Raw genomic sequence first — 14528 nt, 5'->3', positions numbered from 1 at the left:
GTGGTTGTTTAAAAATATGAATAACATTAGATGAGTTGTTCTCACCATAAAGTAAAAAAAGACTGACAAATCTTTTCCCGCCAAAAGTGTTTTTGAGACGTCATGGAAGCTGCCATTTTTAGTGACCAGGGAAAGTATTACTACTGCCCCTAGTGGAATGATGTTGAAGTGCAGGGGAGAAAACATGGACTACGTTATGTACTGTGGGTTTTTAGGAAAAGTTTGTATTATGCTAATAAGATAGGAATCTCAGAGATGTATGTTTCAAATATGAGACAAATGGTCATAGGGTGTATTTTTATGTCCCGCAGTACTGCAAAAACTATGTTGTTTTTGCTATTCTCCTTCCTTACTGCGCCTTTGAGCGAAAATACTCAAATACTCTAACCCAAAATCTGTATGCACCTAATACCAGCGAAAATAGTCAAAAATCTCCAGACCAAAATTTTTGACACAGTGAACACACACCCCCACTACCCAAAAAATGGTGACATCACAGCGATAGCAATTGACAAAAAAAATGTATTTGACCAAAATCTATCATAAAAATAAACATCTTCAAAATCCCATGTTTTGGGGATATTCAATGGAATTTTTTTACGGGATAAATTAGCAGACATTTTTGTGGTAAAGTATGAAATTTGCCAATTTTCACATTTTCCAAAAATGTGAGAAAAGAAAACTTTTGTTTGAGCGATCTTCACAATATTTCCTACACATACTACCAGGTAAAATCTACAACCAAAATTAAAGTTTCATTCACCTTTGACCTTAAGAAGAAGTTTCTATCTTACATTTTTTAAAATTCACCTTTAGTACCAGCTTTAAATTTCCTTAATAATGCACAACAGCATTATCCCACTTGTACCATGATTACTTACAAAATAAATAAATATTTAATCGTTTTTTTAGTTCTTCATATTTCACAAAAAACAAACTGATTTGTGAAGATACTCAAAAAAAAAACTGAATTATAACTTGAAGATTTATTATCAGTGTTTGTGTAGCGAGCTTGCTAAAGTGATTTCCCGTGTTGCCTGCATATTTTTTAACATATTAAAATATTGTAAGTTTAATATATGAATCCTTGGTTCAAGATGAACAAAGCAATATAACAAACAGTACATATTAGGAAAGTCGGCGGGGTTAACAAACAAATCCGTTGCCAAGGAAATGCCCAAATTTACTTTTTCCGATTCTTCTAAAAATTACATCGATCTGTTTATCACCCCTTGACGACCCAAAAATAGAATGGTTGCTATGGAGATAAAACCATTTTGGAAAAAAAGTAAATAATTTGCTACATGTGTAACAGCTGCCACCAAGTGTAACAGCTGCTCAGGCAGTGGGGGTGGGTCAAAAAAGACGGTGAGGGCGGATAGGGTAGTGCTTTGCACCTTAACTGTTTTATTTTTTGGTATTTTGTCTTTTAGAGTTCACCCGTGACAGTTTGTTTGTTTATAAGTTGAAAGGGGTTAAAACTTTCTGTTACTTCCCATGACAGGAACTTAAAAAACAAGATGACAGTGGCTTATTTTGTGAGTTATTATGTTGAAGATAATGCTCTACAAAGTGTGCATTATCATGTATGGCATTGAAGCATAAATGTGTGAAGTCAGTTATTTTTTCTGATAATTCACACTTTGAAGGGCATTATTCTGTTTAAACCATGGTCACTGACAACAGAAATAAATTTTTCATCAATTTTTAGTACTTTATTCTACCGTATTTTCCGGACTATAAGTCGCGGTTTTTTTCATAGATTGAATGTCCCTGCGACTTATACTCCAGTGCGACTTATATACGAATTTTTAATGATGAGATATGGACCGTAAGTCTAGAGTGCCCTCTTATGGTGATCTATGCAATTACTTTATTTACTTTAGTTATTCAGACGTGACACAGAGGACAAAGAATTTAAGGGATATGGAGTGAGATTGCGTGCAATTAATTACAGTAAAGATACAAAGTTGATGAGTTCTTGAGGCTATAGTTAAATAAAACTGTTATGTTATATAAATGCTACACCTTTTCGTTTTTTTCATGATGCTAATATGTGAAGATGTGTTGACACATATTCAGCCTGTTTTCTATTCACTTATGAATGTTATAACTTACCTTCCAGGATGATGTAATATCGTTTTTTTCAACTAGTTTGTAAAATAAATTACTTGAAAAAAATGCGACTTATACTCCAGTGCGACTTATGTATGGTTTTTTCTTCTTCATTATGCATTTTTTGGCCCCTGCGACTTATACTCCGGTGCGACTTATAGTCCGAAAAATACGGTATTTATTATATTGGTTTAGAGCGCTTTTTCACAAAAACAGACTATTTGTTTCTTGGAGCTGCAAGTCATTATGGAAACATGACAACATGTTGATCAATAACAAGCTGATCATTACGATAGCATCAACTCAGAGAAAAAATTAACACCCCGCCGCTTGTTTTTGTTCAGATGATAAAGCAACAGTTTGTTTTAGAGAAGCCTGCGCAGTGATATAGAACCTTTGGGCTGTGTGACCGGAACTACTTTTTTGTGCATTATCACTTTTTAAATCCACACCGAGCAGCCAATCAGATTGAGTGTTGGTATAAATGGCTTTTATTAATGGATATCTAACTAAAAGTTTGTTCTCGGTAGAGGTTGTTTTCATGTGATTTCTAAAATATAAATTGTTTTCACTGAGCTCCCTAATGTAATTGTTGGTCATCGGCTTGTTTTGATGCAGCGATGGCCTTCATTCATGCCGTCTAAAATGGCTTCGATAATGACAATCGCAACATTTTCATCACATTAGGGGAGGTGATAAATCCTCAGTGTTAAAACATGAAGGTGACACTAAAATGGAATGTTTTTTTTTCTTTTTCTGAGGCTGTAAAAAGACTATTCCAGTTCAAATTACGCAGATTCACTTTGCTGGCTCTTTTCTGAAAAACCATTAAAACCAAACATACATAGACACAGAATCTGTTGGCCGACTTCATCGTTAACGGTTGATCTTTGAAGGCTTTGCAGTGTTTCACTTTAGTTTAATTATAGTATGGATGAGACATGAAGTGCATAATTAGTTTCTGGCATTTTCCTGCACCAGGGGAGGGAAATATATCGTCATAGCTTAATTAATCCTTGAGAAATCAAGGGCTAATTTCATCTTTGGTTGAAATGCTGGGTGGCGGTGGTGGTTGGGGGGGGGGCAGCGGAGGCTGTTGTTGTAATCAAGGAAACATGTAGGTTCAGATGTGTCTTTTAGCGACTTGCATACCTGATCACCTGATGCCCCAGCTCCAGCTCAGGTATTTACTTTGTAGAAGTCTCGGTGCAGGAAGGTTCATCGATGTCTCTTTCTTCACTGTTTTGTTCCTGGGCTCTTGGTATGATATCTGGAAAAAAAAAAAGGTACTGGGGTGTGTTGCTATGGCAACACCGGATAGAGCTCCATTGGATTGTGGCGCTGTGTCAAGGTCTAAGCCTCCGTGTAAGGCAGAGTATGCTCACTGCGTGTTAACTATGCTTACCAACCGACTGTCCATGCATGTGTAAGGGGGTTGTTGTCATATTTTGATGAGGAGTCGAACCCAAACAATGACTCAGATTACCCACACTTAGCTTTTATTCAGTCAAAAATTTTGGAGCTCTTAGTTCCGATCTAAATGAAAATCTGGATGGTTATGTAATACAAATATTTACTTCCGACTCCTGTTTCTGAGAGTAATCGTTGTCTGGCATGTGAACATACAAGAATCTGTGCAAACTCTGATCAGTCTTTGGATCTGATCTCGATTGCATATGCATACACTTTTGTGTGAAAAAGCTCCAAAGCTGAGTGACTTTGGTGAGTAAAGGAGAAACGGCTGACGGGCGTTTCATCGATCTCCCTCTGCGCATCACAGTCAGCATCAAAGCGGGGTCTGAGAGGCTGGGAGAATCCCCTGTTTGCCAAGTGGGCTAAAGTGAACTTAACAGTGTGGAAGTATGGCTAGAGTGGATATGAATTGCTTGCTGACACAGAAAATATGGTCTTCCCATTAGGAATTACAGCTCCCGGGTACTTCAGAGTAGGGCTGCCTCGATTAGTCGACTAATCGATGACTAATCGACTATAAAAATGGTCGACAACTAATTTAATAGTCGTTACTTTATAATATATGGAGTCAGAATGAAATAAAGTTAAAAACTATAATGGCATTATGCTAGCTTTTTGGACTATTTTGGCATTTATTAAGGTTTTTTAGGGTCTTTTTGAGTTTAGCTAATAGTTCAGTTACATACTAGCTATTTTGGCTAACTTAGGATCTTTTAGGCTAATTTGGAGTTTAGCTAATATTTCAACTACTTGCTGGCTATTTTGGCTATTTAGGCTTTTTTTTGTTTTTTTAGGCTATTGTGGAGTGTAGGTAATATTTCAGTTACCAGCTGTTTTGGGTAACAAGCTTTTTTTTTCATTTTTAGTCTGTTTTGAAATTAAGCTAAAATTTCAGCTGCATGCTATCTGTTTTGGCTAGTTAGGATGATTAGGCAAATTTGGAGTTTAGCTAATATTTCAACTGCATGCTCACTATTTTGGCTTTTTGGTGTTTTTTTATCTATTTTGGAGTTTAGCTAATATTTCAGTTACATGCTAGCTGTTTTTGCTAACTTAAGATTTTTTTTTCTGGCCATTTGTGAATTTAGCTAATATTTCTGGTACATGCTAGCTGTTTTAGCAAGTCAGGATGTTTAGGCTAACTTGGAGTTTAGCTAATATTTCAACTGCATGCTAAGTATTTTGGCTCATTTAGGCTTTTTTGTTTGTTTTTTAGGCTATTTAAGACTTTGGCTAATATTCCAGTTACATGCTAGCTGTTTTTGCTAACTTAAGATATATATATATATATTTTTAGGCCGATTTTGAATTTAGCTAATAGTTCAGCTACATGCTAGCTGTTTTGGCTAGTCAGGATGATTAGGCAAATTTGGAGTTTAGCTAATATTTCAACTGCATGCTAAGTATTTTGGCTAATTTAGGTGTTTTTTTATCTATTTTGGAGTTTAGCTAATATTTTAGTTACATGCTAGCTGTTTTTGCTAACTTAAGATTTTTATTTTTTGGCCATTTGTGAATTTAGCTAATATTTCTGCTACATGCTAGCTGTTTTAGCTAGTCAGGATGTTTAGGCTAATTTGGAGTTTAGCTAATATTTCAACTGCATGCTAAGTATTTTGGCAAATTTAGGCTTTTTTTTTTGTTTGTTTTTTTAGGCTATTTCTGACTTTGGCTAAGATTCCAGTTACGTGCTATCTATTTTTGCTAACTTAAGATATATATATATATATTTTAGGCCAATTTTGAATTTAGCTAATACTTCAGCTACATGCTAGCTGTTTTGGCTAACCTTGGTATTTTTTTTAGGATAATTTTGCATTTAACTAATATTTTAGCTGGCCATCAGCTTTAGCGTTTTAGCTATCAATTTCAGCATCTTCAACTATCATCACTTGCATTTTCAGCTGCCAAATTCACCTTACAGCATTCACACTAGCATTTTTGCAGATAATTCTAATGTGAATATATATAGTTTTTAGTTAGTTTAAAGCTTAGGAAGGTTAAGATCCATGCCTTACATCCCATTTGCACATGACCTAATGAGTCGACTAATCAAAAAAATATATATATTGTTTGTGGCAACACTACTAGATTAGATATGAATTGCTTGCTGACACAGGAAATATGGTCTTCCCATTAAGAATTACAGCCCTGGGATACTGCAGAGGCCTCAATTCCCGGGTCTAATGTGTGATCCTAATAACCTTATTTTCCAATCATTTTTATGGGATTTAAAAAGACAAGAGGAAAAGTTGTGTCTGTACTCCGTATGTTCGTCTGCTGCTTTGGCCCAATTTTTTTGGACATATTTCATGATCATTCCGAGAGCTTTTAAGAGTTTTGCATTATTCAATACCGTCAAATTGCTTTCAGCATATTTTCGTATTCATAAGGCGCCGATTTCTCTCCCTGGGACATCTCTTGCCTTACAACTTTCTCATTTGAATGTTTTTAATCTCCACAGGATCGCCAGCTATTGAAATGATATGCAAAATCTCATTTGCTGCGCGGCTCTCCCATTGGTCTTCTCTTTATCTGGAGCCGATGGCAAAAGAACAGAATTTATGTCGGAAAGGAATGGAAAGCCAGAGTGTTGGCTTCTTTCCTTTTCAACACTGGGTGACCTGAAGGTCTCCAGATTGAAAGGAAATGGAAAGCAGTTCATTTAACCCGCTTTCATTTTGTTCACATTATTATAATGCTTTTTATTGCTCAGAATTCATAAGTTATGTAAAGAAAAATCTTCTAATCTGTTGTTGTTTGTGCAGAAATTGCACCAATGTTTGCAAAGGGAAAGTTTGCAAAAGCATAATTCTAAATATACATTTTTGAATACCTGTTCAATTTCTTTTTGTCTGATCTGTGAGTTCTTGTAAACGAAGCATCTTTATTTTTCAGGTGGGCGTTTCAAGAAAGAAATTGTGGTCGATGGACAGAGCTACCTACTGCTAATCAGAGATGAAGGCGGGCCTCCAGAGTTGCAGGTAGGATTTTATTGAAGTGTTTATATCATTCTGAGTCTCCAAACTGCAACATTTAGTGTTAATTATGAGATTAAAACACGGTTTGTTTTATGCTTATTTACTCCTAGAACTTGGGGTAAAACTAAGAATTTATATTCCTTCGATTCAGCCGATTTGAGTTGTTAATCCAATCGACTATACCATTAAAAAATAATTAAATTAATCTATTGTTATAGATATTGAAAAAAACTTTTTGTACGGAGCCCCTAAAGGAGGGTTCAGCAACCGTCGACACTTAAAGAGACATTCGGGTTGATTTCTCGCCAACCAAAACCCAGTATGAGCCACAAAGTCTTCACTTACCCTTTAAAAATAAGATTCTGATTTATATTTATGTCTTTGTCACTGACATAATAAATTTAAATGAACTATTGTTTTTTTGCATAAATAAAAAATATGCATACAAAAAAAAACTTAATAGTTTATAACTTTTGACAGAGCTTTGCATGACTTCCTTTCAAAATAAAAGACATCATACACCATAGGATCACGTAGTAAATGCAGTAGGAAGTTAAAAGTCATCAAAGATTAAAAAAAAAAAAAAAAACAGTTTATTTCACTGTTTCTGCTGCATTTCAGACACAAATTCATAAAAATAACCAACAAAAGTTAAGTCAGAGTTAATTAATTGGATTATTACTAAACGTAACTTTAATTCCGGTTGAGCTTACTGACAATACATTGATTTTCTGCGATAAATAAAGCTTAAAATTAAGTCCAAATATGTTGTTATGACGTAGATAAACTCCAAAGATTGATGGAGAATTACAGGTACCATCATCAGGATCCTCGTTGAATGATTCATGTCGTCTTTCAACTGTTTATTCAACTGAATGAGTTGAATAATTTCAATTTATTTTTAAAAATGACTACCTTTCCTTTACAGTTACTTTTAAAAATGTTTTTAAACATTTTATTTTTTACCAAAAAAGCAACAATGTAGAGGTAAAAGAGCCACATGTGGCTCCGGAGACTCCAGCTCTAGAACAAAATGAGTATTTACCAAAATAACTGTCACTTTGTCAATGGTTCACACTCCCAGTTAGCTTGTCGTAGACGGCGTTTCTCGTCTTGTAGTTCCTCTTCATTGTGAAAATCAAACCATAATTTACTCAGTTTTTAGAAAGTATGGGGACCTCTAATTATTAATTTTATGACGGAGCCTTCCTGAAAATTTGATTGCCAGACTTTGGACATGCCTGAAAAAAGTGTGGGATGATCTGAGACTACATCTGCATTCTGTTTCTGCCTCTTTTATATTATTTTTTGAGCCTGGGACATTTTTGGGGAAACTTTTGACCCCATGCTTTTACTATTTTTGCCTTTTAGCTGTAATTTTGTGCAGAAAAAGTTCAGTGAATTCAAGAAAGTATCTACTTAAATGATAGGAAGTTCGATTAAATATGATTTAAATGTATTACGGGATTTAAAGAAAAAAAAATATTGACTTAGGTGTTAAATTAATTAGTCAAAAGCATCAAATTGTTTTGGGCTCATTCACTGTTATCGTCTAAAGAAGGAAAAAGCTTATTAAATGTGAACTTAAGCATCAGAAAGACAGGATTTCTCCCTCAAAAGTTGGTAAATTGTAAATATGAATTTACATTTTTTGTGTTTGTTGACTGGAAACAAATTATTCGTGTTGCTCCTTGTAATTATATTCCCTCCCCAGGCTTGCTCAGAGCTTAAACAAGCTTCACGTTAAGCACCGATGAAAACAAAGCAAAACATTGTGCAAAAAAAAAACCTGAACTCCGTCTTGTAGATTCCATACAGATCCTCGGCCCGGCTCACATTGGTGCCAGCATTTCTGAGTGTCAGATAAGGGAATGGAGAAGAGTTTGGCTCAGCTGTCAGCTGCCTGTGTAATTAGTGGAATAATTAAAGGCCTCCATTATGTTCCCACTCAGAGTTGTGGCTCGGAGGCTTGATTTGCTATTCAATCCACGTAGGGGTCTTGGCCAGCATGAGGCTGAATGAAGGAGAGCACAATGCAGGAGAATAGTCTGTCACTGTCACTGTTACTCTGTCATGCTGAAGCCTTTGTGCATGAATGGATGATGATTATTGATATTTCCCATCATTTTTGATCAGAAAATATTACTTTTTAATATTTGAAAAAGCATAAAAACACTAAATTTACCGTTTTATTGAATGTAGTTATTTATTTATCGTCTGTGTCGGTTCAGTATTTTATCATTGTACCTCTTTAGGTGCTTTAACGGTATCCTTAAGCAGTGACAATACTGCCCCCTTCTGTTAGAAATGAAAACATATTTTTTGCTCTGTCCTCAGTTTGCAGCCTGGGTGGACGCGGTGGTCTTTGTTTTTAGCCTGGAGGATGAGATAAGCTTTCAGACGGTCTACAACTACTTCCTGCGCCTGTCCAGCTACAGAAACACCGCTGAGGTGCCCATGGTCCTGGTGGGAACACAAGGTGTTTTAAACACACTCGTCGTTTTTGCTCAAATCTTCCAGGGCTGGATATTTTAAGTTTACAAATTTATACACATTTGCTTAGAAATACATTAAAAATCTACTATTTAATTTGAATATATTTATATTAATCTGATCCAGTTCACACATTGTAAAATGTCTTAGTGAAATAATGAGATTATTAATATCATACAGTGTAACATAGATTCTCTAAAGGAGAAGTTCTATCAAAAATGTTCAGATCATTAACATTGTAAACAGTGCAGCTTCTCCTGGAGGGCGTTTCAGTTTGGCCACTAGGTGGCGATCGCGCTATGGAAGTACACTTTATTCAAGAAGAAGACAACAGTATGAGGGTAAAAAAACGAAGTTTTGGACCACAAATAGTTACTTTAAAATGTATTTCCTTTAAAGAGTTTGGAAAATTAATGCCTGTGAGTAAATAAAGACGTTAATTTAGTCAGCAATGTATTTATTTGGTCAACTGAGCGTTAGCATTAGCTGTTCTATAGGAAATTCTATTGAACGTTAGCATCAAGCTAGCGGACTTTAGCTTCATGTGCTAAATCGATTTATATATTTTGATTATTGATCTATTAAGCTTAAATTGATTCAAATCGATTTTTTTTCAACCCAGCCCTAAAATCTTCTGTTTGATGAATGTTCTCTTTTGTTAGATGCGATCAGTGCCGCCAACCCCAGAGTGATTGACGACTCGCGGGCCAGAAAGCTGTCGAACGACCTGAAGCGCTGCACGTACTACGAGACCTGCTCCACCTACGGCCTGAACGTGGAGAGAGTCTTCCAGGATGGTGAGTGGGAGCGTTTGGAGACTGAAACGAGTTTTCAGGATACTGCTTCACACATACAAGCACAATTCTTACTAATGCTGAGCAAAATGGGGGAAAATGTAAATTATTTTATATCACAATAACAACACATATCACAATATAAAAGAATAAAGTCTATTTTAAGGAGTTTAAATATCTTGGGGTCTTGTTCATGAGTGAGGGAAGATTGACGGGCAGATTGGAGCGGCGTCCGCCATTTGCGGTCGCTATGCGGTGAAAAGAGAGCTGAGCCAGAAAGCAAAGCTCTCGATTTACCGGTCGATCTTCGTTCCAGTACTCACCTATGGTCATGAGCTTTGGGTCGTGACCGAAAGAACGAGATCCTAAAATGAGTTTTCTCCGTAGGGTGGCTGGGCGCTCCCTTAGAGATAGGATAAGGAGCTCAGTCACTCGGAGAGAGCTCTCCTCCACATCGAGAGGAGCCAGTTGAGGTGGTTCGGGCATCTGATCCGGATGCCTCCTGGATGCCTCCCTAGAGAGGTGTTCCGGTGTAGGTAGAAGATGTGCTCGGCCTGTCAGATCGGCTCGGGGGCCTGCGACTAGTGATGACGTCACACAACTGTAACAAACGAGTTGGCTAATTTGCTGTTTTTCTGTACTGAAACTGACGTTTACAATAAAGTTTATTTTTTAAAAAAGAAAAGAAAAAGTGTTAAGATCTGCTCGGGCTATTATTTATTATTTTGGCCCTCGGTGTTTGTGTAACGGAGCAGAACCTGAGCTGCATATTCTAGCGGGACTTCATCCGTTCCGTGCGACCAGTTCAACATTGGCAGGATGTATTTAGAAAAAATACGCGCGAATAATTACTTTCTTTTTTTTAATGTGCGACCAACAGCAAGCTAGCATGCTACTCGCTAGCACCCACTTTACCTCAAACTTCATGCTTCCCAGCCTGATTTCTCTCTATTAAAATAACGATCATTATCCCGTGATGATTCCTCTCCATCGGATTATTTCGTTGTCAAGGTTTTTGCGGCTGATTGCAAATATTCCTTCTCCTTTTGTGATTCTTAACGTATTTGTTCGGACCTCCTCGGTTGTTTACTCGGGAAGAATCCGTGCATTGTTATGGCGGAAGTGTCTGTGTAATTCCCCGTGTCACGTGACAGTGGTCTAATAGTCCGAACCAATCACAATCTTACACGTCATCTATGCGCCAGCCCCCGAGCCGATCTGACAGGCCGAGCACATCTTCTACCTACACCGGGCATGTCCCACTGGGCGGAGGCCCCGGGGAAGACCCAGGACACGCTGGAGAAACTACGTCTCTCGGCTGACCTGGGAACGCCTCTGGGTCCCCCCAGAAGAGCTGGAGAAAGTGGCCGGGGAGAGGGAAGTCTGAGCATCTTTGCTTAGACTGCTGCCCCCGCGACCCGGTCCCGGATGAAGCGGAGGAAGATGGATGGATGGATGGAAGTATATTTAAAGTTATTAAAAAAAAGCTCTCGCTAGTTTTACTTTGAAAACAGGAAGCTTCACTGACACTTTATTTAGAAGATTTGTTCACTTCCGGTGACATTAGCACCGCTCATTATTTACATTAACGCTTTATTAACATTATTCTGTATTTCAGAGCAATCAATATTTTACTGCATGATAATTTACTCAACTCTACTATCGATTTGGACGTTGCGAATATTCATACTGACTTTATTTTTTTTTTAAATCTTCATCAATGTGAAAAACACTGGATAGCTTTATTTTGAATCTAAGAACTTTCACTGACACTTTACTTTGAAGTTTTATTTACTTCCTGTGACGTTTGTCCACACAGTTTGTTCAGTTTATGTTGTTAAGATCCAACAATATTATGCGTTTTAGAGCCATATTTACATTTTCTGAATTTTATTTTTTCTACTATTTTTTTTAAAGGTCACAAATCAAATATTAATTAATCATTTTCAGAAGCAGATCACAAATATCCAAGTATTGGGATACTCGTTACAGTCTTATTACTGTAAAACATATTTAGGATTAAATAAAACAAATTAAACATAGAAATGAAATACAAATTATTTGATTTTCAGAGTTTGATGATATTTTACGGTTAAAACAATATTGAAAACTATAGATAAAATTTGAGGTTTTAGTCCAAATCTATGAAAAAAGATGAATAAACCCAAATTGTGGTGAGATCAAAATAATTTTAACCATCATATAAGCAATTGGAAAGAAATAATTTCCAAATAAACTAAAATGTAAGGATGCAAAAGGCATTTGCTAATTTTAATTGTTGTTATTTTTTTATTCATTATATCATTTCTTTAAGCTGCTTTATTTCATTTTCAATCTGTGAATTGGTTCCTGAAAAAACAAATAAACACAATTAAATGAAAACTAATGCAGATATTTATGGTATTTATCTTTGACAGAAACACTTATTTATTTATTTATTTATTTAACCTTTATTTAACCAGGAAGTCCCATTGAGGTTAAGAAATCTCGTTTACAAAAAAGTCCTGGCGAAAAGGCGACAAAATACATTTTAATTACAGTTTGAAAATAAAAACCATATTTCATTTGAACAGTTACAAACAAAATAATCTTTCTTTCGAGCTCTCAGATTGGATATAAAATCCTTTAACGAAAGGCGTTTTTGAATAAACAAAATAGTTTAAAAAAGCATATTTATCTACAGCTAATGTCCATGTCAGTGGAGTATTTTGAGCAACATTTTTAGTCTTTTAAAAGTTTCTGGAAACTTTTTGTTCTCCTTAGAAGTTAGAAGTGAAATAAAGGAACTCGTCCCTCCATCCCCTGAGGCGGCAGCTCCTGTGAAACTCCTTCATGCCTCACAAACCCTCTGACTGTGAGCTGCAGCGTTCACACATCGGCTGCTGCTCTCACGTCTTCTCTTCGTACCTTAATTGCTTCCTGAAGCCCGTTTGGAAATAATCAAGAGTGACGTCTGTCTGGAGTCGCTGTCGTCTGCGCGTTTGCCCCTCCGCTGCAGGCAGCCGGGCATTATAGTCCCAGCTGTTGGGACTTCAGATCATCTGTCTGCATCACAGCCATGAACGCCCCCCCCCTCGAGTCCCTCCAGCAGAACGTGCTGTGAATAAGATAGCAGGTTGCACCTCCAGATCGTCTCCGTCGCGTGGTTACAACCGTTCGGTCAGAATCGCACAACAGGGTTCACTAAAGGACAAAACATGCAGGCTTCATTTTGGATTATTGCTTTTTCTACAAATAGTTACCGATTGTTCCCTGAAGATCTTTTCACAGGCAGTCTGTTGCTAACAAACGGGCGAGGGCGGTTCAGCGACTGTCTGCAACCTTTAAAAGAAGAAACTATTGTCTCTAACCGTCCTGCTGTGAACACTTCTTCAAAAACATTAAAAAATGTATTCAGTTGACAACTTGACTGATTTGGTTTATTTAAAGCATACATTGTAGACAAAAAAAATCACATAAATAATGAAATACATTAATTAGGAAAAAAAAAAGCAAAGACAGATTTATGTCACATTTGATTAGTTAAATATTGTAATTATTAACTAAATTCAAGTAGAGTTTGATTTATTGTAACAACTTGACGGATAAAATCAACTTTAAGCTTTTTAAATGTTTATTTTTCTCATATCTTGTACAGTGTAAAAAGAAAACCCTAGAAATGAATTAAACATTCTTAAAATTTATTGTTTTTTCTTTAAAAAGGCAAAAGAAAAAAAGTTGACTTATCGAGAATTCCTATATTTAGAAAGAAAATTCTAGTCACTAAGACATTTTTCCTCTAAAAAAAGAATATTTTGCTATTAAAAAACTTTCTTGATATAATTATTTTCTGGTCATTAGACCAATTAATCATAACATTTACATTTTAAATATTGACGATAATGAAATTATAACATATGTTTTCCAATCAGCCATATAACATTTGGATGTAAGGTCCTTTCAAATTAAAATTCAGTGTCAAAAAGATCTCCTAAAGCAGTAAATTTGCTGTCACTTATTATTATGAAATTGTTAAAATGTGTTTTAAGCTTGTAGTGATAAGAAACAGTTCTAATAGATTTAATCCTCATTTACCTCATTTTTAGTGTTCAAAATGTAATCTATGATCATATATATGGATATAGTTCACTCTGAAAGGTTTAAAAAAAATCATAGTATGGCTACTTTAAGTTTTTCAATAAGTTTCTCTTTTTGCTTTTACACTTTATGGTTGCAGTGCTCAACATTTCATGTATAAAAGTCCTAATATTCTGCAGGACACCGTAGGGAATCGAACCCCAACCTGCTAAAGCAGGCGTACCATTACCAGTGTCTTTAGTTTTTGGACCATACATGAAAGGTGAAGCAAAACTGCTGTTCAACTTTGTTTCTATCTGCGACTTTTTTCCTACTTTTATACCGATCAACACTGTCTAACATCCAGACGTTCTTGTTCGTTTTTTTGGATATATTTTAAGAACAAATCAGTTTCTTACTCTTCTTTGGGGACAAACATAAGATCAGTTAGTGTTACATTGTTGTTAGAACTTACAGGGTTGATTGTGTTCAATTCAATTTCATTTATATAGCCCAAAATCACAAAAGCAAAAAAACTACTTCCATGACAGGCTGCCAAGACACCTACCTTCAGCTGCTGCCCAAACCACTATGTATCAACTCCTCATCAGCTCTC

At 36.0% G+C, this 14528-nt stretch overlaps 1 protein-coding gene across 2 annotated transcripts in view; it reads left to right on the top strand.

Moving 5' to 3' along the window:
- The window catches only part of agap3 (ArfGAP with GTPase domain, ankyrin repeat and PH domain 3), a 202564-nt gene that overhangs the window by 112183 nt on the left and 75853 nt on the right, over positions 1 to 14528 (top strand). For both annotated transcript variants that reach the window (XM_024273323.2, XM_024273320.2), the window contains exons 4-6: positions 6487 to 6572; positions 8907 to 9048; positions 9725 to 9859. In XM_024273323.2, the coding sequence (XP_024129091.1) occupies positions 6487 to 6572; positions 8907 to 9048; positions 9725 to 9859 (363 nt within the window). The remainder of the gene's footprint in view (positions 1 to 6486; positions 6573 to 8906; positions 9049 to 9724; positions 9860 to 14528) is intronic.

This window comes from Oryzias melastigma, linkage group LG17 (assembly GCF_002922805.2).
Source record: "Oryzias melastigma strain HK-1 linkage group LG17, ASM292280v2, whole genome shotgun sequence".
Taxonomy (NCBI): Eukaryota; Metazoa; Chordata; class Actinopteri; order Beloniformes; family Adrianichthyidae; genus Oryzias; species Oryzias melastigma.
The sequence above is the reverse complement of the archived record's forward strand: the minus strand, read 5'-3'. Positions and strand labels throughout refer to the sequence as shown.